Source organism: Nycticebus coucang, chromosome X (genome assembly GCF_027406575.1).
Source record: "Nycticebus coucang isolate mNycCou1 chromosome X, mNycCou1.pri, whole genome shotgun sequence".
NCBI classification, from domain to species: Eukaryota; Metazoa; Chordata; class Mammalia; order Primates; family Lorisidae; genus Nycticebus; species Nycticebus coucang.
Window position 1 is genome coordinate 133,133,854 of NC_069804.1, and position 27,483 is coordinate 133,161,336.

The 27,483-nt window shown below is 45.3% G+C and overlaps 2 protein-coding genes across 2 annotated transcripts in view; one reads left to right on the plus strand and one right to left on the minus strand.

Moving 5' to 3' along the window:
• COL4A6 (collagen type IV alpha 6 chain) overlaps nt 1–14,074 on the plus strand; it is a 333,285-nt gene extending 319,211 nt beyond the window's left edge. The window contains exons 38-45 of the mRNA XM_053579523.1: nt 4,357–4,473; nt 4,799–4,960; nt 5,128–5,226; nt 6,943–7,089; nt 7,583–7,699; nt 8,938–9,129; nt 9,910–10,196; nt 12,442–14,074. Of these exons, the coding sequence (XP_053435498.1) occupies nt 4,357–4,473; nt 4,799–4,960; nt 5,128–5,226; nt 6,943–7,089; nt 7,583–7,699; nt 8,938–9,129; nt 9,910–10,196; nt 12,442–12,702 (1,382 nt within the window). The 3' untranslated portion in view covers nt 12,703–14,074. The remainder of the gene's footprint in view (nt 1–4,356; nt 4,474–4,798; nt 4,961–5,127; nt 5,227–6,942; nt 7,090–7,582; nt 7,700–8,937; nt 9,130–9,909; nt 10,197–12,441) is intronic.
• Nucleotides 14,075–15,268: 1,194 nt separating this feature from the next.
• ATG4A (autophagy related 4A cysteine peptidase) overlaps nt 15,269–27,483 on the minus strand; it is a 65,815-nt gene continuing 53,600 nt past the window's right edge. Inside the window, exons 7-13 of the mRNA XM_053579525.1 lie at nt 27,127–27,206; nt 26,077–26,264; nt 25,876–25,954; nt 20,245–20,390; nt 19,002–19,058; nt 16,838–16,946; nt 15,269–16,262 (exon numbers count right to left, since the gene is read on the minus strand). Coding sequence (XP_053435500.1) covers nt 16,192–16,262; nt 16,838–16,946; nt 19,002–19,058; nt 20,245–20,390; nt 25,876–25,954; nt 26,077–26,264; nt 27,127–27,206 — 730 coding nt within the window. The 3' untranslated portion in view covers nt 15,269–16,191. The remainder of the gene's footprint in view (nt 16,263–16,837; nt 16,947–19,001; nt 19,059–20,244; nt 20,391–25,875; nt 25,955–26,076; nt 26,265–27,126; nt 27,207–27,483) is intronic.

The following is a 27,483-nucleotide window of genomic DNA, read 5'->3' on the forward strand; positions in this document are numbered from 1 at the left end:
CACACTTTTATTTCTGCATTAATTCCTTTCCTGCTGCATTTTGAATTGGTGCATCTGCTGTTTCTGTGTTTACTCTTTCCTTTGGTCTGGACCAACCTGTCCTTTTCTGAAAGCCAGCAGCTTCCCCAGAGGAAAGGCTCAAAGCAGGGTCCCAACCTGCAGAGAGACTGTGGCTTTTTTCATAAGACATAGAGAACAGGGGATTAGACAGAAGAATAAGGGCATTTCCTTTGGTTTTCAAACCTTGAGTGGTCATTAAATCATTCATTTCCTTTAGCTATGTGAGGTAATAAAGTCCCAGTTACAAATGTAGTAAATAGCACATGCCAAGATGGTTACATTCCAGAAACAATGCTGAGCAAATAAACCATGTCACAGAGGAATGCATTTGGTATGCTTCCATTGATAAATATTCAAAAACAAGCAAAAACAACCAATATATTGTTTAGGGGTACTAATATACAATAATCAAACTATGATGAAAAGGAAGGGGCTGATAAACCCCAAATTCAGGAGTGGTTGCCTCTGAGAGCGAGGAAAGCGGATGAAATCTGTGGAGGACCTGCAGGAAATTTAAAGATAGCACTGTCTTCCTTTTCTTAAATTGGGTGGTTGAAACACAGGTGTCTGTTGTATTTGGATTATCCTTTATATATTATTGTAAATATTCTGTTGCATCCCCTCAATCTCTAATTAAAATAGTTTCTTTGCCATATTACCCCCTCATAGGAGCTTATCTTAGATTTGATAATGGAAGTCAGTGCAAAATGAAGGTTTACCCCTAAGTAGAATTTATAGGATCTTTCTCCTTACAATACCTTTATCTACACAACTTTCAATTACACCATCCATTTCGTATTTCCACTAAGTACTTAGAGGCTACATTTTTATATTGATTTAGTTAGTTTAGAGACAGAGTCTTGCTCTGTTGCCCAGGCTAGACTACAATGGTGCTATCATAGCTCATCGCAGCCTCAAACTCCTGGGCTCAAGTGATCCTCCTTCCTTGACCTTCCAGAGTACTGGGATATAGGCACAAGCCACCATGCAGACTTGTATGTTTAGTTTTTTAAGACTTTGACACTGGAATGAGTTAGGAAAATAGGCTATTTTGCATTTCCATTGCTCATTTAAAGGGTTATACATGAGATTTTAGCACTACTTGAGGTCAATAATGCCTTTATTCAGATATGATAATACTCATTTACTGTTATAATTATAAAATCAAGAAACAAAGGGAAGATGAGGCTCACAAAAACTTCCATAGACGCTTTTATAATCTGTGCGCTGCCCACACCTACTCTATTATATGCGGATATGTGGTATTTTGTTTATTAGTGTTGCATAATTTCAGCTTAAGTATATAAGCTATATATACACATATATATGCTGAAAGCTATATTTTCAGGGAAAAAATGTATACACTATGTCTCTCTTTTCAGATTTTCGCCTCGGACAGAAAGGAAAATATTTCAGAGACTTTTCAAGACATAACTGATAATGCCACAAGTAACACCATGTGGCTTTGGATCTAGTTTTTCATCATTTCTTTTTCAATTTCTCAAACCTAAAATGAGAGTTTTTTCCTCTAAATTTATGTTTTCCATCTCTAGATTCAATCTATTAATTATCTATTTCAAAAACACATGAATTAACTAATCTACCATCTTTCTTTTTATAAGTTTTCATGAACTTGCTATATTTTCAGATTCCTATGAGAAATTCAACATTAACATTTTTGGACTTTTTTGTCACCAACGAAAAATAAGAATTTCAATCACCAGAACAGTTTATCAACCAGTTTGAATCTATTTGTCTTCGCTCAAATATCTTCCAGACTATGCCAAATAAATATCTTTCTTTCATGCTGCATGTATAATATGAACTTCTTCATTTGTATATATAGTTTTGATATGTTTTTCCATCAAGATTATGTGACATGCTGCTGATAGAACCTGTTGACCAAGTGGCCAGAAACTTGGGACTCCCAAAACCCCTGTAGAGTAGGGAACCTCAGCAGGGTCCCTGCTAGGTAGGCCAACGCCCCTTTTTCACAGCAGGAGTAGCTAAGAATGGTTGTAGTCCATTTTCCCTTCAAGATTTCAGGACCCTATCTCCTCAGGGGAGAATGAGAAGAGACACAAAAGAAAGGAGCTTCAAAGGGGGGAGGGGAAACCTGACCTGCTGAACCAGGAAGTCTGGAGGGCCCAGTAAGAATGTGGGTATGAGGTAACCTAGGTGACCAATGACCAATAGAAAGAGACCATCAATGACCAATAGGAAAGGGCAATACTGCCTAGAGGCACAGAGAGGCCAATGAAAGACTCGCAACCAATTTCAAACAGGATATTTATATCCTTGCCGGCCTTTGAATCTCTCTCTTTTTTCCTCTGTGAAAGGGACCCCCGTCCAACTCTTTGGACATGATCTAAACTTTCTCTCTGTTCTTCCTAAATGAAATCTCTCTCTGTTACACTGAAAAAAAAAAAAAAAGAGGTTATGTAACATGTGAAAGTTAAATCTTATGTAATCAGATGAAAGTTTGGGTTTTGAACATGTAATAGAATTCACTCCACAAACGGTATTCCAGTCAAGCAGTATTAAAATTTGAGCAAATGTCTCTTGCCCATTGATATAAGGGATTGTTGGCTTTTTTCATGTGGATTAATTTGAGTTCTCTATAGATCCTGGTTATCAAGCTTTTGTCTGATTGAAAATATGCAAATATCCTTTCCCATTGTGTGGGTTGTCTCTTTGCTTTGGTTATCGTCACCTTAGCTGTACAGAAGCTTTTCAGTTTAATGAAGTCCCATTTGTTTATTTTTGTTGTTGTTGCGGTATATGTATACCATGGAATACTATTCAGCCATTAAAAAAAATGGAGACTTTACATCCTTCGTATTAACCTGGATGGAAGTGGAAGACATTATTCTTAGTAAAGCATCACAAGAATGGAGAAGCATGAATCCTATGTACTCAATCTTGATATGAGGACAATTAATGACAATTAAGGTTATGGGGGGGTGCAGAAAGAGGGATGGAGGGAGGGGGGTGGGGCCTTAGTGTGTGTCACACTTTATGGGGGCAAGACATGATTGCAAGAGGGACTTTACCTAACAATTGCAATCAGTGTAACTGGCTTATTGTACCCTCAATGAATCCCCAACAATAAAAAAAAAAAAAAAAAAAAAAATTTGAGCAAATGAATATTCTGTATCTACTCTAACAGATGATCGTTCTCTTTGGCCAAAAACGGGGGATTTAGTACAAATTTGTTCTGTAGGCAATTAAGCAATTATTTGGCTAACAGCATGAATTGCCTATAAAACAGTGTATCTCAACCATTTTTATTTCACGGCACACTTGAATCTATAACTTCCGTGGCACAAATTGTGTTGATCATAAAAAGTAAAAAGAATACACTGGGCGGTGCCTGTGGCTCTCTTGGTAGGACACCGGCCCCATATACCAAGGGTGGCGGAATCGAACCCTGCCCCAGCCAACTATAACAGTAGTGGCAACTGCAACAAAAATAGCCGGGCGTTGTGGAGGGCACCTGTAGTCCTAGCTACTCGGGAGGCTGAGGCAAGAGAATCGCTTAAGCCCAAGAGTTGGAGGTTGCTGTGAACTGTGATGCCACAGCAGTCTACCAAGGGCAACAGAGTGAGATTTTGTCTCAAAAAAAAAAAAATAATAACTGTGCTTTGAACTTGTTTTGAAAATAATTTAATTAATGATCTTTAAAATATAGCAAACCTTAGATGCTCTCAAGGCACACTGGTTGAAAATCACAGCTATAAAAGATCGTTTCCCAGTTTGCCTAGATACCCCAGAAGATAGCCCTAAAAGACATGGGAAGGCACAGCATTCTTGCCCCCTCCATTCTGATCTCCAGCATCTTTTCTGACTGGCCGCAGCCTGTGAGCTGCCTCTGTGACCCTCCTGCAACTTCAGACATACCGGCTAACTCACAAAATGTTGGTTGACAGGGCCAATAGGTTTAAAAACACTTGGGAAACTTAATTTCTGGGTGTTCAATCCTGCCTTTTCTTTCTGATTTGGGGAAATTGCCCTAAAGTATTTCCATTAGCAGTAAAGTTGGGGGGCTAGAACTTTCCACAGCTCTATGCCAATAAAATACAGCTCCAGCTGGAAAGAGGGAGTCTCTTGAGCCTGGTCCTTTATGTTTGTCTGCTTGCTGGGAAGGTAGGTGAGGGGAGAAGAGCCCTCTGCTGGCGTTCTCTGGTCTAGCTGCTACCTGACTACTTCCATTTTCTCTGTGTGAATGTCCATTTTCTCTGAGAGAGCTTGGCCCTCTCCTGAGCCCATCTAGCCCCTTTTATTTATTCTTTGCAGGTTTCCCAGGTCTCCAAGGCCCTGCTGGTCTCCCCGGTGCCCCAGGAATCTCCTTGCCCTCAGTCATAGCAGGGCAGCCTGGTGACCCTGGGCGACCAGGCCTAGATGGAGAACGAGGTAAAGACAGGAAGCCTCAAGGAGGACTGGTCGCCACCTTTCACCTGGTGTTTGGGGAGGCCCAGTGAAGCCCAGTCCCTGTTGCTGAGCATTCTTGGGCCTGCATGGGTGCACATCATTACCCCCAGCCAGGACACAGGGGACTAGAATTAGCTGTAATTGGCTAAAAGGTTTGGGAAAGTGGGCACTGGGACCCCACAAACAGTGAGGAAACTCTCAGTCCTGGGAAGGGCTTTGGCTTCCTCCCAGTGTCTAGCCCTAGGCCTTGAGCAGTGGCCACTTCCTGCCCACCAGCTCCTCATCCCTCTTCCGATCTTATCTCTAGGCCGCCCAGGCCCCCCTGGGCCCCGAGGTCCTCCTGGGCCATCCTCGGATCAAGGTGACCCCGGAGACCCTGGCTTCCCTGGAATTCCTGGCCCTCAAGGTCCCAAGGGAGACCAAGGAATTCCAGGTTTCTCTGGCCTCCCTGGAGAGCTAGGACTCAAAGGTATGGCTGCCTGGCTGGCTTCTAGGCCCTTCCCCACTCCACAGTCAGAGATGGCCCCTTCCCGCCACCCTGTGGATAATGCACTTCCTTACCTCACCCCTGCCTAGTCTCTGCCCTCACACCCCTACCAGGCCAGGGCCTAACTTGCTTCCTTTGGACTTTGCCAGGCATGAGAGGTGAGCCTGGCTTTATGGGGACTCCAGGCAAGGTTGGGCCACCTGGAGACCCAGGATTTCCCGGGATGAAGGGGAAGGCAGGACCAAGAGGTGAGCTGAGAGCATGCACTGGGCTGATATTGCACTTGAGGGAGGGGCCTAGGGAGTAGGTTCTTTCAGGAGTCATGGCTCACCACGCCAAGGAAGCCTGGATGCCCAGAGCAGCTGGATCAAGCTCCTCCAGGGAGGTGGATCCTGCACTTTGGGAATACTTCAGCCACCATCAGCTCCCAGGACTGAAGGCCATAGCTGCCACCAAGGATCCTGCCACTGCCCTCCTCTCTCTCCTTCTGCATTAATGGGGCTTCAATTTTGTTTGTTTGTTTTCTTGAGACAGAGCCTCAAGCTGTCGCCCTGGGTAGGGTGCCATGACGTCACAGTTCACAGCAACCTCCAACTCCTGGGCTTAAGCGATTCTCTTGCCACAGCCTCCCAAGTAGCTGAGACTACAGGCGCCCACCACAATGCCCGGCTATTTTTTGGTTGTAGTTGTCATTGTTTGGCAGGCCCAGGCTGGATTCGAACCCACCAGCTTTGGTGTATGTGGTTGGCGTCTTAGCCCCTTGAGCTATAGGCGCGGAGCCGGGGCTTCAATTTTGTACTCAGATGACCCACCTACCCATCTGCTCAATCCACAAATGAAGAACCATCCTTCCCATCCTTTACTTTCCCCACCCCCACTCATAGGCAATCATAGCAAGGCCTGAGGGTCATCCCTCCTAAATGTGTCTTGCATCTGCTCACCTCGCATCAACTCCACCACTGTTCTCACATCTAAGGCACCATTTCTCATGCAGCACCCTTCCTCCCCCACCCCAACAATCATTTTTCCACATAGAGGCCAGAGAAATCTTAGAAAAACAAATCATCCAGTATTTTCCCATGGCATAGGAATAAACTGTGGCCCCCAAAGCCCTTTGTGACAGTTCCGTCTTCATCCCTATTGGCAGCCTTTCCCCTTACTGGTCACAATAGTCCTGCCATCCCAGTCTCTTTCAGTTATCCCAAAACACCATGTCCTGGCCTACCACAGGGCCTTTGCATGTGCCAGCTCTACTTCCTGAAGTGCACTTGCCTCTCTTGAAATGACTAATTTCTTGTAATGTTTTAATGGTCTCAGTTTAAGTGTCACTGCTTATGCAAAAAGCTACTGATTTCTCCTCCACCTCATGTCACCATCTTCTCCATCCCACTGTCACTGCACTGTTCTTTCCCTCCATAGCACTTCTCACAACTTGCACTAAGATGAATGGTATTTAAGCATTATTCATCTTTATCATAATCTCCATAAGGGTCTGTCTTATTCACTGCACTGTCCCCTGATCTACAGGACCATCGTAAGGTATATAGTAAGCACTCGAGAAATATTTGTTCAATGACTTAGCAAGCAAATTGTACTACTAGTAAAGCAGCTGGCTGGGGTCAGGCTCCTAGGCTATGATGCCAACTGAACCTCTAGAGTTGGATGCATCTTCTCAGCCTCCTTAGCACTATGTTTTAACCAGAGAGTGAGTAAACCAACCACCCTAGCCCTGAGCAAAGGCTCAGCCCACCTATTTGCTGCACTCAAAAAGGTATCAAGCCACTGGGGATATGGATAGCCATTGGATGGGGAGAGCCATCCTGGAGGGATCTACTGGGAACCTTGAGGACAAACATAAAGGGCTGGAAGCTGGTGATTCTAAGACAGAAAGGATGGTTTCCAGGGCCCCACCATTGCCTCTTCTGACTCGGCCTGACATTCCCATTTTCCCCACATGCCCACAGGCTTTTCTGGCCCTCGAGGTGCTCCTGGAAAAACACCAATTGCAGAAGCCATCCAGGTTCCTCCTGGACCCTTGGGGCTACCAGGCATCGACGGCATCCCTGGCCTCCCAGGGGACCCTGGGGTTCAAGGCCCTATAGGTCTACAAGGTGAGGAGACTTTAGAGAATGTGTGGGCAGGGCAGGGGCGCTACTCTGGACTGCTCCTCCCCCTCTAACGTGCTGTGCTGTGGAGAGAGGAGGAGGTGTAGTGGTGGATAAATGGCCACACTAAGCACTGGGGAAAGCCTAGGTCTGGGAGCAGGAAACCTGGCTTCTAATCCCAGTGTTGCCACAAATGGAGTAAGTTAGCAGTCTCTCTGGGTCTCAGTGTGCTCATTCCTGATATGAGACACCAGCAGTTGCCCCTAGTACTTCCCAGCATTGCTGAAGGATGAGAGGGAGGGAGGAGAAAGAAAGGCCCCTGGGAACTGAGGACTAGCCCAGGCAGGCTGCAGCCCTGGTGCTCGGTGTGCACACCACCGTGTCAGCCAGTGCACCCTCTTCTGGTGAGTTTTGGGTATGACGCACAGCTCCCTTTTCCCCAAGGCACCTCAGGACCCTCAGGACTTTGAGCACCCGCTGTGGGCTTTCTCTCCTGCAGGCCTCAAAGGTTTACCTGGCATCCCAGGCAAAGATGGTCCCAGCGGGCGCCCCGGCCTGCCTGGGGCTCTCGGAGATCCTGGTGTCCCTGGACTACAAGGCCCTCCAGGATTTGAAGGTATGGTGATGTCACATTAGGAGGCAAAGGGCTTCTGTGAGGGTTTGAGGCTAGAGGAAGAGTAAAAAAATATGCAAATTTGAAACTTAATAAACCTGTCAGTAGAACTCGACACTACTAGGAAGCTTAAAAGCTGGACTCTACTCTGTTCACTCCCCACCACACTCCAAGCCTGTGAAGGGATGCCCTCCATTCCGGAAGGCAAAGGACTGTTCTAAATCCTTTCCTGGATCTCTCCCATCTCCTAAGAGCTCTGACTCTACACTATACAGCCCTCTGCCTTTCACCTCCCCTTTTCTCCCTAGGGATTCTGGGATGCATAGGAGGGGATAGTTTTTTGTTTTGTTTTGTTTTGTTTTTGAGACAGAGTCTCACTATGTCGCCCTCAGTAGGGTGCTATGACATCACTGCTCACAGCAACTTCAAACTGTTGGGCTTAAGTGATTCTCTTGCCTCAGCCTCCCAAGTAGCTGGAACTACAGGTGTCCGCCTCAATGCCAGTCTATTTTTTGTTGTAGTTATCTTTGTTGTTTAACTAGCCCAGGCCAGGTTCAAACCCACCAGCCTAGGTGTATGTAGCTGGTGCCGTAACCGCTGTGCTATGGGCACTGAGCCAGGAGGGGATAGTTTTAAGGGGTGACATTTGAGATAAGGTTGGCTGCCCATATACCTCTGCTGTTTACCCTCTCTTTTATATCAGGGATGGCAAACAAGTTGTCCTGAGTAGAGACCCATTCTGAGACTCATTAGGACAGTGTTGCAATTGATTAGCCATATCTGCCATGGGCAAGAGAGGAGGGTGAGATTTTGCCCAAATAATCCTAACTCTGCCTTCAGTGCCTCTGATTAAGCAGCTACTTAGTTATCACCTACGGGGACCTGCAAGGCTGGGCCCAAGAAGCATCCTGCTCCACTTCCTCATCCCTACTCAGAGAGAACCCAAGTCCAGGTGGCAGTGAGAGGGAGGCCAGATAATACATTTTTTTAAATGGGGACTCTAGCCGGATACATCCCTGTTGGAGTTGTAGCTCTACCACTTGCTCACTATGGGACTTCTGAGCCTCAGTTTCTTTATCTAAAAATTGGGGTGACAATAGTACATCTCCCAGGGTCATCGTGAGGATTGAGTGACATAGCACATGTACATAACATGCCTGGCATGATGCATGGCACATAGCGGGTGGCTGATGTTCCCATTAGCTGTAGCATACTCACCTTTTCTGCTCTCTCCCTCTCAGGAGCTCCAGGGCAGCAAGGCCCCTTCGGGAGGCCCGGGAGGCCTGGGCAGGGTGTGAGAGTGGGCTACACGTTGGTGAAGCACAGCCAGTCAGAACAGGTGCCCCTGTGCCCCGTCGGGATGAACCAGCTGTGGGTGGGTTACAGCTTGCTGTTCGTGGAGGGGCAGGAGAAAGCCCACAACCAGGACCTGGGTAGGTACTAGCTCTGACAGCCAGCCCTGGCCACCTGTCCCCACAAGAACCAAGAGCCAACCTCCTCTCTTCTCCCAGCCCTTGGTGGACCCACTGTTATGTAATGAGTTACAAGCACCAGCTGGAATCCGGAGGATCTGGGTTCAACCCTGACTCTACCACTTACTAGCCATGTACCCTGGTCAAGTTATTCAGCCTCTCTAAGCTTCCACTTCCTCCTTAATGGATCAAATAAAGTTGTTCTAATACCTGTCATCACATAGGCTGGTATGAGTAGTACATGAATCACCTAATATAAAATGCTTAGAACAATGTTTGGCATTTAAGCATCCATTAAATGTTGGTGATTAGTAGTGGTAGCAATAATACGACCCGCTGGGCAATGATGATTACCCAAGAATTGTATTTAAATAGGCTGAGTCTGTCTTAAAGAGTTAGCAGGACAGCAGACAACATTGTTGTATTGTCTGCAGTTCTGCTAACTCTTAAAGGCAGACTCAGCCTATTAAATACAGGTTTTACAAAGCAAATTAATTAGGGAGTAATTATTCAAGTTTATGAAAAAAATTCTTGTCATTATCAAACTCCCCTGGTGCATTTAAAATAGGATTTGATCAACATAACTACTTGATATGTGCAATGTGACAGGCTTGAAGGCGAGGGGCGCCCTGGTGTGGTACAAGTGATTGTATGTAAACTCACACCACCATCTAGTGGAGTCCCGGTGCCCTGCCGCTCAGCTAGACCTTACCTGTCCTTGTCCACCATCTCTCTTTCCAGGATTTGCTGGCTCCTGCCTGCCCCGCTTCAGCACCATGCCCTTCATCTACTGCAACATCAACGAAGTGTGCCACTATGCCAGGCGCAATGATAAATCCTACTGGCTCTCCACCACTGCCCCCATCCCCATGATTCCTGTCGGCCAGACCCAGATTCCCCAGTACATCAGCCGCTGCTCCGTGTGTGAGGCACCCTCACAAGCCATTGCCGTGCACAGCCAGGACATCACCATCCCGCAGTGCCCCCTTGGCTGGCGCAGCCTCTGGATCGGCTACTCCTTCCTCATGGTAAGGCCCTGCACTGCTCCTTCCCCGGTGTAGAGGGAGAGGGTGGGGAGCTCCGGGGGGCCCCTTGGACTGGTTCTCTGGGCTCCAGGAATACTAGGTAGAAAGCATGGAGTTTGAAAGGAAGGCAAATGGTTGGCCTAGGCTTGGCTAAACACCAGAGAACCCAGTTCTGTGTGAATGACAGGTAGTTATGAGTGTGAGGGAAGACAGTAGTTTGCACCCAGTGGTTTGGGGTGAGAATATCTATGAGTCACACGCCAAGGCCCTACCATCTCTGTGCCTACTTCAATTATGCCACCCAAGGGAAGGAAAAAACACACTATGGTCTGGGAGGACAGTGAGGGAGAGGCTGTCTCCCCTCAGGCTCAGGGCATACCCTCTCTGCTAAGGCTGGTCATGGTGCTGCTCCTTCTTCCCACCCTCTGAGACCCTTCTGGCCCCTGACATCTCCTCCTACAAGGCTGAGATGAAAAAACACTCTTATTGTACATCCTGGCTGGCATTTTGCTGCCTTGCCATTTCCGTATTTCAGTGGAAAGGCAGTGGCCAGACTGTAACCAAAGGAGGCCTCAAGTCCCTCACATGATAGCCTGTGAATGCCTGAGGCTGTTTCTTCAAATGAAAGGTCAGGTTCAGGACCAGGAAAACTCCCAGGGAAAACCATCACGGCACCCATTGAAGTACCCAGTCTCACCAGAGCTCCTCTGCTGAATTGCCAAGGGTGAGATAGTGACAGAGTCTTTGAAGAATTTCCAAAGCTGCAGGCTCCCTCACATGAGTGTGCCTACCTGGAGAAAGGCACTTCCTTGTTATGCTCTGTCCCAATGGTAGCTGATCCCAATGTCCTTCAGAATCACCTCACTTACCATTCTGTTCTGTCCACCACCCAGACCAGGAAATAAGGAAAAAAGGCCCCTGAGCTTCTATAAGAAATGACCAAATCTCATGTGCTTTGGTCATGGGAAAGCTCTTAGCCCTTATTCAGAATCTCCTTACTCTCACTTTACACATAATTCTAACATACTAGAATATTTTTTTCCTGAAAATATGTAGGGGTGAGAATTTGGGCTGCCTAGTTAGGCACCCTGAAGCAGTGAGACTGCCTGCTAAAAAGGAGGAAAGAGGAAGAAAATGATCGAAAGGAGACCCAACCATGCTGCAAGCTGCACCCCTTGGCATGGGGCTCTTGCACATTTGCCTCACACAAAAGCTGACATTCACAATGACAAGCCTAGAGTCATCTGCAAAGTTTAAAACATACCATATCTGTTCAGTAAAGCAGGAACACGTGTCATGTGTTTTAGAGAGTTTTTTGATTCTGAGGGTAAAAATGAAGAAAACCCGATGCTTCAGTTGTCAGGAAAGGCCACTTGAAAGGTTGCATGGAGACTCACCTCTCAAAGTTCTGCAAAGGAACAGGTCCCTGTGTGTCCAACTGGGGCATTCGTTCCATTGGCCATTTGCTGACTTGAGTGTGTATCAGGCCTCTTCCCCACCTCCAGTGGTCCAGATAACCCAGTGAAGGTGAAGGGAGGGTGGTGTGGAGAGACGGGGGCTGCTGTCTGTGAGCACAGTGACTAGAGACTAGAGGCCCTATAACTGAACCCTGAGGGAGCCCTCTGAAGCGATGGCCACAACGCGTAGGCTGACGAGGCCCACGTTTACTCACGTCACCTTAAAGGGTATGGCACAGATTAAAAATATAAGTAGTTGTAATACAGGTAACTTCAGAATAAGAGCTAGTGATAGATGTGCTGGGGGCAAGGCGCCATGGTGGAACCAGTGTGTGGAATATTGCATGCCCTTTCCTTTCTTAGAGTACCATGCACAGCAGACAGAGACCTCTGAGAACTATTATTCCAAAAACTTACTGAATGTTCCTTAATTCAGCCATTCTCAGATTCATTTGTCAGGGGAAATTGGGGAGGTAGCGCCTAAAACACCTCTCAACTCAGTGGGACAACAGCAGTTTGGCAAATGCTGGTTGAGATGTGGTCATTGCCCTTGCATGATGGATTAGGGGGGTGCTAGGGAGCTTGGAGAGGACACTCTCAACCCTGAGGGAGGATGAGCAGCACCTGGCCCTGAAACAGCACGTGGTATGTGCACTTGAAGCTGGAGCTGAGCCAAGGGACTAGGGCTTGGGAAGAGAGCTCACGTGCCCTCCTGTAGCCGCAAAGCACCCATCACTGCCCCATGCCAACCCCTGGCAGGTACAGCTCACATGCCCACCTGTCTGTTTCAGCACACTGCTGCTGGTGCCGAGGGCGGGGGCCAGTCCTTGGTCTCACCTGGCTCTTGCCTGGAGGACTTCCGGGCCACTCCTTTCATCGAGTGCAGCGGAGCCCGTGGCACCTGCCACTACTTTGCCAACAAGTACAGTTTCTGGCTGACGACAGTGGAGGAGAGGCAGCAGTTTGGGGAGGAGCCTGTGCCTGAAACACTGAAAGCCGGGCAGCTCCACACCCGTGTCAGCCGCTGTCAGGTGTGTATGAAAAGCCTGTAGGGCAGCACCTGCCACTCTGCCCCTTATCCTCCCTCCCCCTCACAACAGTCACCTCACAAACCGGAATGGTCTGAAGAAGGAAGACCGGAGCCCTTTTGCCAATCTGTCAAGTTGTATAATGGAGTCTCATTTGGGCTGGACTACTGGACCCTGGTCACCCCAACCCTCAGGCCCAATAGATGAGCCACACTGCTCAGATCCACTGGCCCATTTCAGTCATCCTGGTGCTACCATTGGATTCAGATGTTTATATGACTATTTGTGGCTACCTCAGAAGGATTTGCTGGGCCTCTACTTTCTTAGACTTCTAGCATTCCTGTCTCAGTCAGAAAGCTCTTCATAATTGCTAATAAGTCATTTCTTCGTGTCCAGAGATCACCACACATTATTGAGCTTAAACCAAAACCCAGTGTTCCCACATAAAAAAAGAAAAACCTCTTGCTGAAAATTTATGGACAGCTCAAGTCTGCATAGGGCAAGCCCTCACTAACTGAGGAGGGCTACTACTTCTAGGAAGGCAACAGAACTGAGACGAGGTGCTAGCCAGTAGCCCAGAGTGAGCTTTGACTCCTTCCAGAGTGAACAAGACTGGATTCCACATCGTTTATGGAGGTTTCAAGTCCAATAGCTGAGAGGGCCTGAGACATCACCCGGTCCTAGACAAATCACTTCCTCCTTGCTGGCTCCCTCCCCAGCCAGAAACACAGGACTTGGCCTCATCCACAGTACAGCGGAAGATGCAACCAATGTGTCCAAGTCCATCAAAGGAAATGAGAACCAGGGGCCTTTTTTCCGGGCCAGGAGGGGAAGATGGGTAGGGAGTGGGTAGAAGGGAGGATGAGTAGGGAGGTGTGAATTCTGCTTTTGACTCCAGGAACAAAAAGGTAAATCCCATGTCCCCATTTCTCTGAAGGCCCTGTTTGTCCCAAATGCCATCCAGATGTGTGCCATGTGGCAAACTAAAGCTGCAGTGTGTTAGTTCATTTGCATTCTGAGGCTATTAGAGGCTTTCTGTTAAAATGGTCATCAACTGATTTTGCACAGGTAGCCTATTAAACTCTTTTAACATGTTTTTAAAACCTCATAAAAATTTAGCACACTCCTCCCTTGAGCAGTCAGCAGACCTAACGCAAGCCTAAGTTGGCTATAAAGTGCATTGTATTCTGTTTTGGGGGGGATTTGTTTTAGACATTTTCTTTACCAATTCCCTAACACACTTAGCTGTGTTGACATGAGGCAGTTCCTTCCAGGTGATTCTGTATCCTTAAGTATTATGTAAACTGTGCCAACACAGACAAAATATAAATCAGTGTAATCCGAGTGATTATCTTCACCTCGTAGCTAAGTAATAAGCATGGTGACAGCTTTGTATATAGCAAAATAAATAAATAAATGAAATATGAACATTTGACTCTTGATACTCTTTGATGAAAACTTTTCTAATGTCCATCTCACAATTTATGAGTCCCCCTAAGAGCCTGGGTTCCTAGTACTGCAAGTCGAACTCTATAATGAAACACTGAGGCAGGAAAGTAGTAGAAGTTGATCAAAGTCAAATGGCTGAAAGAGTCCCCTAAAGGTCAACAAGCCCACACAGGCAAGATAAGACTATACCTGCTTTTATCCTTGTCATGCACTAATGTTCAAGAAAGGAGTTTTCCATACTTCTGTGGCCTTGGGATCATTTACAAATAAATAAAAAGTAGAAAAATGTTTTTTAAAGTCATCAAAACCAAATTTGAGCCATATGTATGTTGTATGCATGCATATATTTATATATGCACAAAATATACATGAGAAATTGATAACATCAGAAGCTTTCAGGGATAGGAACTAACCTAGGAGAGGAAGAGACATTTCAGTGAATACCATTTTACATCTTTTGAATTTTGAACCACTGGAATATACTACCTACTAGACAAAAAAAAAGAAAAACATGGAATCTCAGGAAACAAGTAAATAGGTTGGTGCTAGCTTTCAAATCCTAATTGCTAGCCTTCCTCAGGACTCGATTAAGGATGAGAGTGGAATGAAAACAAGTTAAGAGGGCAAGGGAAAGAAGGGAAGATATTGTTGGGACTTGAGGTGCATCCTTATAGGAGAGTGGTTAGCAAAGCTAATTTCTTTTTGTTTGTTTGAGACCAAGTCTCACTCTGTTGCCCTGGGTAGGGTGCCGTGGCATTCTTGTAGCTCACAGCAACCTCAAACTCTTGGGTTCAAGAGATCCTCTTGCCTCAGACTCCCAAGTAACTGGGACTATAGGCATGTGCCACCATGTCCAGCTAGTTTTTCTACTTTTAGTAGAGACAGGAGTCTCACTCTTGCTCAGGCTGGTCTCAAACTCCTGAGCTCAAGCAATCCACCCTCCTTGGCCTCCCAGAAGTGTTAGGATTACAGACGTGAGCCACTGCTCCTGGCCTAGCAAAGCTAATTTGATGGATTTGTGCTTTCAAATTTAGTATGTTGCTAGTCTTGAAATGATCTGGAATTATATTTAATCCACAGATTAAATGTATAATTCACTACATGAATAATTCTTTGTACATATGGCTGTCAACCAAAACAGTATAATTCAAACACAATTTATTTTTAATTTCTCAAACAAAAATCAACAATTTAAGTCAGTGATTGGTAAGCTACAGCCTGCAGGCCAAATCTGGCCCTCCACCTCTTTCTGTAAATAAAGTTTTATTGGATCACAGCCATGCTTATTTGCATGCATATTGTCTATGGCTGCTTTTGCACTCAACAGCAGAGTTGAGTAAGTTGGGACAGAGGCCACATGGCCGGCAAAGCCTAAAATATTTATTATCTGGCCCTTTACAGAAAAAAATTTTGCTGACCCCTGATTCAAGCAATCATGATTTGATTTAAGGACAGGGTGACATCTGACAAAAGTATCAAAACAGGGACAGTGACACATCAAATAATAAGGTTCCCCTAAATAGGAAGGAGATCAAGAAGTGTACATTTGACATCATTTCTTTGACAAATGTTTTGATATAAATTGTAATTATCTAAAATTCATATTCAAATAATTTAACAAGAACCTTTCTCTCCCTGATTCAGTCATTTTCTTATTTGAGCAAAAGAACAAATTGGTTCTTAGTTTTAGCCACAAAGAGGTCACACCTCAAGGGTGCAGAAGAACTGTATAGTGACCTCTTATCTGCTGGTGCATGAAGCAAGATGGGAGTTGCTGTCTGTCTTCCAGATATCCATCTTCTCATTTCAGCAGCTGAAAACTTGTAGCCACGTAAGAGAATCTGGGAAGCAACGGACTGCTCCTAATCGTTCTGCTCCTAGGCTCCATGATTGTTTTCTTTCTTTCTGGGAAGAGGTTGTTGCTGTAAGTGGTGACTGTCTCAGTCATGATTGCTATTGAGTTTGTATGCTGTTGGCATATTAGGCACTTGCTGACTAGAAAAGTTTTATGTAATAAGTTCATGCCAGATGGAAGACAGACCTCCAAGTTGAGTTCCCAGTATTCTACACGCTCAGAATCTCAAAATCTTCCTCCAGGTCAAAATCCTCCAGTTGTTCAGTAGAGTCAATGAATTCTATCAGAATATGGAAAGAAGAAAGAAGAAAAGCTTGACACATGGGTTGAAGTGGTCAATGGATAACATTACTCAGTAGTTAAACCTAGACACTTTTTTAAAAAATCACTTTGATAAAGAAAGACTTGTCTGGAGGAGACTTACAACTGGGACCACTGTTAAGGAATAGAACTTCTCTATAAAGACTCAAAATAACCAGACTTGTTACATAGGCTTGAACACAGTGATGTGGCTGAGACTCTGTAAGCCCTTTGAGGTACCTTTGAACCACCTAAGCCTCAATTTGTTATCCTGAACCAGATCGTGAAAAAGAATTGTAAAAGCAGTTCTTGCTATTTTGATTTTGCATATAGAACTTCTGCAGTGAGTTCATTTCCTTCTTTTTTAATCATTCTTTGAGATTGGTAAATATCAGCTCATCAAAAATTAAAATAATCAGAAGCACCATTTTTTCATCAGTCCAACTGAGTTGAAATTTTACCTTCCACAGAAAGTGTGAGCCACATTCCTTCTGTCTCATAAAACAATTGCTACACGTGGGTCTGGAGGTGGAGAGCCCCTGAGCAACAGCTTACCTGCCCCAGTGGTTGTCACTTCTGGCTTGGCTGGAGGTACAAAGGGAGGCCAGTGCGATGGATGTTTTTGAACTAATTCAAACATCCTTAAGTTCTCCTTGAGAATTTCCTGGGGAGACACAGGAACAGTTATAAACACTGCAGAATCATAGCATTTTATTCCAACTGGCAATCTATAACCCTAAACCCTAAGACGAGCAGTTCTCAACCCGTGAGTCATGATCCACAGGAAGACTGTGGCACAGTGGTTAACAGGTGAAAATAAAGGCCTCGCAAATACACCCATCCTCTACTTGAACCACCTGAAGAGCCAGCCGTCTCCAGTTCTAGATACTGTTTGGCCAGGAAGGAAGGACATAGGAGGGAGTATGTTATAGGGGCCAGACCTCATTGCCCACACCCCATTGTGAGGGGCAAGCCCTGTGCCAGATGCATGGGTCCAAGGGCTGAAACAGTCCTGAAGCACTGGCTCCAAAGAAATGGCAGCCAGTTAAAATAAATCCACTCCAAGAAAATCTTGGTATATATTGGCATAGCTTCAGTTATAGTCCAACATTTACAGTATATATCCTCATTTAAATGGCATAGTCTTATTATAGAATTCTCATTCTACCTTTAAATGTGATTTAAATGTGGTTTTGCTGCATTTTGAAATGTATCACCTTTAGAAATTCTCTATTATGCCTCAGTGAATTATTACTAGGGTTCCAGATTCAGTCAGGGATGTTAGTGTTAATTATTTGCTCACTTGTGAAGAAAAATCTCCCCGCCTTCCTCTTACAAAGGTGCTGGGCCCCCATCTCTCTCATCCTTTCATTTTGCAGGTAGAACATCATGCTTCCTGCCAACCCTTCCAGGGCTCTTTAACCTACAGGTGCTCCTCGACTTACAACAGGGTCAATCCCAATAAACTCACTGTATATTGAAAATGTGATGGGATGCAAAAGCACTGACACTTTTCGTTTGTTTGTTTTTTTGGAGACGGAGCCTCAAGCTGTCACCCTGGGTGACAAGGCATCACAGCTCACAGTAACCCCTAACTCCTGGGCTTAAGCAATTCTCTTGCCTCAGCCTCCCAAGTAGCTGGGACTATAGGTGCCCACCACAACACCCGGCTATTTTTTGGTTGTAGTTGTCATTGTTGTTTGGCAGGCCCAGGCTGGGTTCAAACCCTCCAGCTCTGGTGTATGTGGCTGGTGCCTTAGCCGCTTGAGCTACAGGCACCAAGCCACCACAGATACTTTTCAAAAAACACTGGCAGCACAGTGCTGTGCTGTAGAGTACTGCTTGTTTACCCTCATGGTTGCAAGGCTAACTAGGAGCTGTGGCTCGCAGCCCAGCACCATGAGAGAGTATTATACTGCATATCACTAGCCCGCAAAAAGATCAAAATTTGAAATTCAAAATATGAGTTCTACTGAATGTGTTTTGCTTTCATACTATTGTAAAGTCAGAAATTCATAAGTTGAACCATCGTTAAGTCAGAGGTGACCATCTGTACTCCTCTGCTTTCCCCTCATCCTTTCAATAAGGATGGACCAATGGCTTCCATATATTTGGTGTATGTTAGAGATGGAAGATAAGGGAGGCAGATACAATGTTTGGTGAGCCAGTGAGATACTTCCCTTTTACACAGATACCAAAAAGGAAGAACTTTACAAATATTTCTGTAAATTGTGTTTCCTTTAAGTGGTGGCATACCTGTATATAAATAAGACAGGTATCAGAAGGGTAAGCCCTCTACACCATGATGGAATGAATATATTAAGCTGTAAATGGACCACTGAATAGAAAAGTAGTTTCTTTAACCACCTCAGTATTAAGAACAGAGTAAGGAAGAATTTAGGCTGAGAAGTATATAATTGGCATTTTAGGGGTTAAAAATAGAATATTAGCTGAATATGTCGTATGGCCCAGTAAGTTTCATCCCTAAGAATCTCACTCACTTGACATACTAAGCATATTTCAAACAAAGGCTTTTCTTCAGTTCCCCCAAAGTTATACACGATTCTCCATGTTTGCTGGTTTCTTTGTTGCCTTAGTCTCCTTCTCTTGCAATAAAGTCCTATCAGACTAAGTTTATGTTACTATGAAAAACGATCTTGGAAAGGAATCAAATTGAATTAGGTTCATTTTATAAGACTAAGAAAAATAAGAGCTTTACCTTCTGAACAAGGCTACACCAGTTATCGAAGTCTTTTTCTTCTTTGCAGAAAAATCCCTTGGGAGGAAGCAAAAGAACACAATTTAGAAATACCCTTTGTATGGCAAGATGGAGTCGTCCAGCCAGAATTAGGGTGCGGGCCATTCTCCTTGGATGTGCCTTCCCAACAATAAAGGAGGAAACTTAGCTGGGTTTCTCTCTTAACTCATCGCCTCACTTGGGCAAACACATTTGCGCTCTGTCACTCTCATCCTCACTCTGACTCTTATTCTCTGTTGCTTCCCTTTTTTCCTGTCCTTTCTTCTCCCTGTCCCTCTCCTCTCATGCTGTGAGGTATTTCAACTAGGAAGACCAGTCTTCAAAGTATGGGGTCAATGCTACCACATTCAGTGCATAAATATAAGCATCTATAAAGAATATTCAAGTAAACCATCAAATAAGAGCCAAATAGTCCTTTAGGTATAGGCAATACTTCATAAGGTGGCTTTGACCTTTAGGAAATTATCTATTAGAATAGAGATAACAGTCTCCTTCTCCATCCTCAGAGCCACCAACAGTGATGAAAGAATGGTCCATCACTGGGGCTGTAAAAGTTGGATTAAATGTGGAGAAAAAAGATGCAGACGGGCCTCAAAACTACTGGCTACTTCACAGACAGATGCTGCCTCAGTGTGTGTAGACAGCAATCATATTTTTTGGGGAAAAACATTTCTATAACTTCTGGACTGTGTACACTGAGAACAGGGTTCTATCTATCCAGGAGGTCTTGCCCCCTTATCCCTCCCTAGCTATGCCCCATTACTCCCTGTGCCTTTGTGGCAATAATTTGAGTACAAGAAGGAAAGGGAGAAAAGATGATCTTACTAATAACAACTAACAGTTACAAAATTCATACAAAGTGCCACGCCCTGTGCTAAATGTCTTGCACACATCACACCTCATATACCCCTACAAGGAAGGAACTATTGTTTTCCTCATTTTAGAGATGAGAAGACTAAGGCTCAAAAAGTTTAAGTGACTCTCCCTCAAGTCCATATCTAGTAAGTGGCAGAGCCGGGAGTCCAATCAGAGCAGTATGGCTCCAGGGTCCATTCCTTCCCCACTATACTCCCCTGCTTCTCATGGAGATAGTGAGCAGACATATTCTTGCCACCCTCCCTAGCAACTTGGATAAATCCCAGGGAACCAATGTGTAACAGGGTGGTGTCTTGTCTCCTGGCCTAGTCAATCTTCAGATACCCACCAATGCTACAGAAGGATCCAAGTTCAGGATATTCATTCGCTGTGGGGACTGCAGGCAATGAAAAGTCTGGTCATCAACCGTTCCATTCTCTTCAGTGTCAACAAAGGTCTGGGTTGTGTGAGGGTCCAAGAAGATGAGCTCATTGCCTATTTTGAAGGAAACATGCTTAACTTTTGAAAAACCACTGGCCCTGGCCCACTGTTGTCTTTGGGAGGAGGTGCTCTGGTTCTCCTAAATCCTCCATTGGTGACAATGAGAATGGGATGACAGAAAGCCTGAAGCCAGGTGAGCATGCTTGAAGAAAGCCACGTGCGCCCAAATCTAATCATTCAACAAGACAGGGCCCTAGCAGTCACATCTCCTCAAGTCCAAATCCAAAAATGGGAAGTGATAGGCTTGAGACAAGGTGGGAATGAGAGACCACAGATGGCACGGCAGGCTCTGTGAGCAGCAGTAGCAAAGAGGTGGTAGGTAGAGTCACCAGGCCGTGGGCCCAGGTACCATTGTGGGAGCTTTCTGCCTCTTTCAACATTGGAAAGCATCTGACTTTAGATCACTGGTTCTTAGACCTACGCTCAGAGAGCACCTCCTTGACCTCCAAATGAAATGTTACCCAGACAGAATGGGAATGCTAACTCTGCTATGAAGGAGATCCCAGTGACCAGTCTTCTGGTTCTCATTAGCTAGTAAGTTAGTAATTATTAGTAAGTTGGTCAATTCCTGTCAGAAAGCACTGCCTTTTTCACATTAACATCAGCACAGATACACTTCACTGGGAAAGCTCCCTGGGAGATGACTGACCAATGCTACAAAAGCTATGTTAACTAATGTGATGAAAATGTGTCAAACGATCTATGAACCAAGTGTATGGTGCCCCACGATCACCAGCTATGGTTTAATAAAAATAAATAAATGGTTTAATAAAAATAAATAAATATAAAAAAAAAGAAAAAGCCTAACCCCCAAATGATGTGGGAGTAGGGGATAATGTAATTTCTACTCTGACCTGATATTTGAAGGGCTGGGAATCTCTCTAATGCTCCTCAGCCACATGCCAGGTAGGCAGAAGTACCTAAGGGTGTACCCCAACTTCACTGTCCAGGCCTGAGGGCCATCTGGATCTCTGCGTCCTCAATTGTGCCAGAGAACCAAAGAGGCATCTACCTGCAGCAGGAGATTGGGGTAGAAGGGATGCCCCAAAGGCCCTCTCAGGAATGGCATTCAGGATTGTCTTGGGCACATCTATATGTTTCAGTTGGCAAAGAATGTGTTTCCAATGTCTCGTGAAAAGTTTAACTTTTCTCTGTCATGAACCAAGGAAAAACCACTTAATTTACTGTGTCTTCATTTTCTTATTTTTAAACTTGGATCTTTGGGCCTGTTCTAGTTACTTTCCAGGGTGTTATAAAATCCAGAAGATTTTACCTCTGTGGAATGCTTAAAACAAAATGTAAATACAAGGTGGTCAGAGAATTATCTTACAGCAAATCAAAAGTATTTACCTACAAATACGGTGTAAGAGCATATAGAAATCAGCGTTCCCTTAGGAGTCACATTATGAAAGTCAAGGGGGAGATTCCCCCAGACCACAGGTGGGTGAAATCAGTGATATCAAAAAAGCCTCAGGTCATTCTAAAGAGCAACGATCAAGATGTTTAGAAGGTAGCCCACCCATGGTCAGAGAAAGGTAAGAGGAAAAGGAAGCCGTGGACCAAAAAACAAAAAGCCAAAGTAGGGTTAGAACCCACCCATCTGACACAGTGTTTTGAGTTAAGATGCTGGGAATAATAACGCCTGCTCTGCCTCTGGCCAGGATCTTCTCCCATGGAGGCTGTGCATGGGCGTGCACTCCTAGAGGAGCCTTGCGGGCTGCTTAATTTCTGGGAGTACTTAGAAGAGATACAGTGGAAGATTTTTAAAAAATCCTAGAATCTAATCCTAAGAAATCTAATACTAATCCTAGACATGGTATGGAGACTAAACAAAGATCTCTAATGAGGACTGGGGAAAAGAGGCAGGGAACCAGTATGTCCTAAGAAGGGAAAATCTGATGGCCAGAGTCTCACCTTGACCCTATCCTCCCACACCTGGAGCTTCTCCCAGCTTCCTAATAGGAAGGAGGGCCCTGGCGAAGCTATGGAGAGTCATAGGCAAAGATGACAACATTAGGATCAAATCCTGGCCTCACTACTTTCTAGCTGAGTGACTTTGAGCAAATAACTTCTCTAATCTTAATTTCACTACATGAGAAAGGGAGAGAGAGACGGAGGGAGGGAGAACATACTTTGCTGAGTCCCTGGTACAGGACAGCTGTCCCTGGTTCAAGACAGTTGTTCAAAACACTGCAATTCTCATCCTTCAGACATTCTGCCAATCTGGACCACCCAGCCTCATATAGTAAGGGAGTAAGTCAGAAAAGTGGAGTTGGAGGGACTTCGGGGCCTCAAGTGAAGTTTGTACAAAGGATTTATAAAGTTAATAGGCAAATGGGTATTTTGTGAACCTTTGTCTTGGGCTATTAAAAACTGAGAATTGGGCAGCCCCTGTGGCTCAGTGAGTAGGGCACCAGCCCCATATACAGAGGGTGGCAGGTTTGAAGCTCGCCCCAACCAAACTGCAACAAAAAATAGCCGGGCATTGTAGCTAGCGGCTATAGTCCCAGCTACTCGGGAGGCTGAGGCAAGAGAATCACCTAAGCCCAGAGTTGGAGGTTGCTGTGAGCTGTGACACCACAGCACTCTATTGAAGGCGATAAAGTGAGACTGTCTCTTAAAACAAAAAACAACTGAGGATCACTCACACCTCTTTAGTGAGTAGTCAAACTTTTACAGACATTACCCTGACCTAGAAGGGCTACACCAGCTTGGTGAATGTCCTCTAGGTAACTTGGAATAGGGAGTCCATGACACCCAGGAATCACATGCACTATTCACTGAGATTCCCCCAAAATTATTTTCCAATCTGTTTAAACTTGTCCTCAAACTCTATTATGGACTGAATGTTTGTGTCACCTCAAAATCAGGCCTGGTGGCTCATGCCTGTAATCCTAGCACTCTGGGAGGAGGCTAAGGTGGGTGAATCACCTGAGGTCAGGAGTTCAAGACCAGCCTGAGCTACAGCAAGACCCCATCTATAAAAATAGCTGGTGTTGTGGCAGGTGCCTATAGTCCTAACTAGTCAAGAGGCTAAGGCAAAAGGATCACTTGAACCCAAGAGTTTGAGGTTGCCATGAACTATGACAGCACAGCACTCTGCCAAGGGTGACAAAGTGAGACTCTGTCTCCAAAAAAAAATAAAAAGTCACAGATTGAAACGCTAACCTCTGGTGTAATGCTATTAGGAGGTGGGCCCTTTGGGAGGTGATTAAGTCATGAGGGTGGAGTCCTCTTGAATGAGATTAGTGCCCTTATAAAAGAGATCCAAGAAAGCTCCCTCACCCCTTCTGCCATGTGAGGATGCAGCAAAAAAAGCAATCCATGAAGAAGGAAGCAGGCCCTCGCCCAGACACCAAATCTGCCAGCTCCTTGATCTTGGACTTCTAGCCTCCAGAATGGTGAGAAATTTCTGCTGCTCATAAGCCACCCGGTCTATAGGATTCTGTTATAACTCTTGAGTGAATCATGATCAAGAACAAATAATAGGAAACCTATAAACCTATTTTTTGCACCATTTTCTATGAATGCTAAAACTTCAAGGGTATTTGAATTTACAGAACTCCAAATACTGGATTTTTTACTTAGAAAAATAAAAGCAGCTACAAGCGCGTTTTCCATTAAGCTGTAGTTCTCAGGTTTTACCAGTAGATGGCAGCATTAGAGAGCAGAGAGGCAGCTGTACAGAAATGCCCCAGCTTCTAGAGAGGAAGAAAGAGCTACCTGGATACGTGAATCTTAGTAAATGTGGAATGTAAAGGCCTTAGCAAAATAGCTAAGAAAATGCCACAAAAGCTATGTTAACTAGTGTGATGAAAATGTGTCAAACGGTCTATGAACCAAGTTTATGGTGCCCCATGATCATACAAATGTACACAGCTATGATTTAATAAAATAAATAAATAAATAAATAAATAAATAAATAAAAGAGCTAGCAAAGGAAAGAGGTGTGGGGATTAGGCAAAGTAGAGCCACCTTTCACTGAGTGGGTACTATACACCTAGCTCTTTGCTGAACACTTTACTGAGATAACAACACGGTGAGTCAGGTGCTAGCCCTATTCTACGTAAGAGGAAGCTGAGACTGAAAGTTGATGTCCTTTTCCTGCAGCCACACAGCTAACAAGTGGAAGACTGCCATGCATTCTTCATGGAATCATGCTTTCATCCCATCTCACTTCCCTGAATGTCCAAGGAGGAGATGGGGTGGAGAAGGTGACCAATGCCATCCACCCTGTCCTATGCACATCTTCTTATGTCATTCCCTCATAACCACTCTAGCTCTCCCTTGCCTATTGGCCAATGTGAGCTCACAGCTTGCTTGAGCCCCAGTCTCAGACAGCTCCACTCCTGCAAGAACTATTCTGTACCAAATTTCCCCGGCAGTATCACACTCTAACTCATGCACTTCAGTACTAAGGGAATCTAGGCCCTTAGTACTCAAAGCATGGTCTGTGAATCAATAGATGGGCACCACCTAGTTAGAAATGCAAAACCTCAGGCCCCGCCCTAGACCTGCTGGATCTGCATTTTTTTTTTTTTTTTGAGATAAGACATAGTTTCACTATGTCTCCCTCCATAGAATGCTCACAGCAACCTCAAACTCTTGGACTTAACAGATTCTCTTGCCTCAGCCTCCTAAGTTGCTGGGACTACAGGCACCTGCCACAACGCCTGGCTATTTTTTTGTTATAGTTGTCATTGTTGTTTAGTAGGCCCAAGCCGCGTTCGAACTCGCCAGCTGGCACCACAACCACTGAGCTATGGGCGCCGAGCCAGGATCTGCATTCTAATGGCTCCTAAGGTAACTGGCGCACACACTGAAGTTTGAGAAGCACTGGATTAGCTCACTTTGTGTGCCAAGGGCCTTAAATGTCTCTGGTCACAGATAGTGAGAACAGTGGCTGGGTTTCCAGGGCCACCAATCTATGTAGGAATTTTCAGGCTGCTTGTTAGAGTCCATGTCAGGAGGTTACTGGTTTTAAGGCCTACCCCCCAATATCAGGAAAGGGACACTTCTGTGTCTGCCCCCTCTAATTCCTGCCCTGTCATGTCTCTAAACAATGAGCCAGCAGGCCCAGCTTTAAGGGGCTGGGAAGCCTGAGGATAGCTCCTAACCTGAGTGCCTAAACTCCAATAAAGAGGGATTGGCAATGAAACTTTGTTGCCCTGCGCCCCACAGGCAGGAGAGACGTGCAGCGGTGCTGTGATCTCGGTGCTATCCAGTGCCAAAGCAGTGGAAACATCTTATCAAGAAGCAAGGAAGTGAAGGCACTAAAGGCGGACCTGCCTTCCATCAGGCACATAGAAGCATAAGTCTCCACAGACTAGGCTGGAGATAGAAGGAGCTGACCAGAGGCCAAAGTGCTCTTGGAGAGACAGGGACCCACTAACTGGAATTTCCTGGTCTCCCATGCAGACCTTCTCCCGACCCCCTCCCATAGCCCATGATGACTTACTTGTGATTCCTCCTTTCTTACCTAAGAATCCTATGAAATAATAGGCGTTATTTGGTTTTCCTCCTAATGCCCCTAAAGACTGTGGCATCTTAAAACACTCCTGGAGGGAAAGAGAATGCAAGATTCTCAGCTCACTTGTAGACTGCTGCTCACGGATCTCTGGTGCTGACATGGCGGTGTGATGGGCAGGCAGCAACGGGCTGGGGAAAAGGAGCAACTTACTTTGAAGGCGTCAACATAGACAGGATTGATTTGGTTTATGCCCAGGCGAAGGGGTACAATGAGAAGCAGGGGTTTCCAGGCTGGGCGGCACGCAGAGGTGCCCTTACTCTGGTTCAAAGCAGTCAGAGAATCAGGGGAGCTTTCTCCAGCTGTGTCAGCGCTCAAGGGAAGGACACAGCACATTTTCTCTAGAAACAGAAGATAAGAAAGTTGGGTAAGGACGAGGTCTCCAGCCCTAAGAGATACTTCAAAAGCAAAACTAAATGGGATTTCATATTTTCCCACCCTGCATAGAAAGTTCTCCCCTCTACTACCAGGGCCCAACTGGCCTCCCTTCCCACAGGAAGCCCAGGCCATTCCTCCAGCCCTCATGTTCTTCATTCTGGCCACTGAGCACTTGCTTAGCTCCCAACAGGGAATCTGGGTCCACTGAAAGAATCTCATTTCTCCAGTAGTCTGCAAGGACTTTAGAGACGAGGACTGTATGTCTAGGCTGCTCTAACTCCCCAGGGCAGGAGAAGGGTGGACCTACATAAAAGATCTGCCAGTAGATTAACCAGTTACACACTGGGCTTCCTGCAGGGAATGGGTGTGGCACTTCACTGAAGGGCAGCAAAGAAAAGACCTTCTAGTGCAGTGATTCTCAACCTTCCTAATGCCGCAACCCTTTAATACAGTTCCTCATGTCGTGGTAACCTCCAACCATAAAATTATTTTCGTTGCTACTTCATAACTCTAATTCTGCTACTGTTATGAATAGTAATGTAAATATCTAATATGCAGGATGCATTTAGGTGACCCCTCTGAAAAGGTCATTTGACCCCCCCAAAGGGGTCACGACCCACAGGTTGAGAACCGCTGTTCTAGTGGTTTTCTCCCTTTCAAAAAACAGAAAGGGAAGAGAATCAGAACTCAGAGCTACCCTAAGATCCCCTGTCCTGGCATGGAAGGGGAGACTCTGAGAGAGACTCTCTCAAGCCCCAGATTTCTGAATGGTGAGGAAGAAACTCATCATCCACCAACCAGGAAGGCAAACATGTGGGGACTTACTGATATCTTCAATGACCACTGTGTTATCCATAGAAACATAAACGGCCAAGGAATTCCATTCATCAAATAAAGCAAGTTTTCTGCAAAGCAACATAGAATGAAGTCACAACTGGAGAAGATGAGACTATCAGCAGGAAGCAGTATAATTTACGCCCAGGGTTCCCAAAGTCATCAACACACTGAGCCACGGAGAAGCTGGTGTTCAGGTCAGCTCTGGTTCCTTTGCCAGAGCTCTGGGATATTCCATGTCTAGGGACCCTGAGAATTCCAGAGTCACTGGATCTGAACCTCAAAATGAAGGCCCTGCTTTACAACCTGGAAAAGTCCATCTCACAAAAGGTCAGTATTCTTACTGGC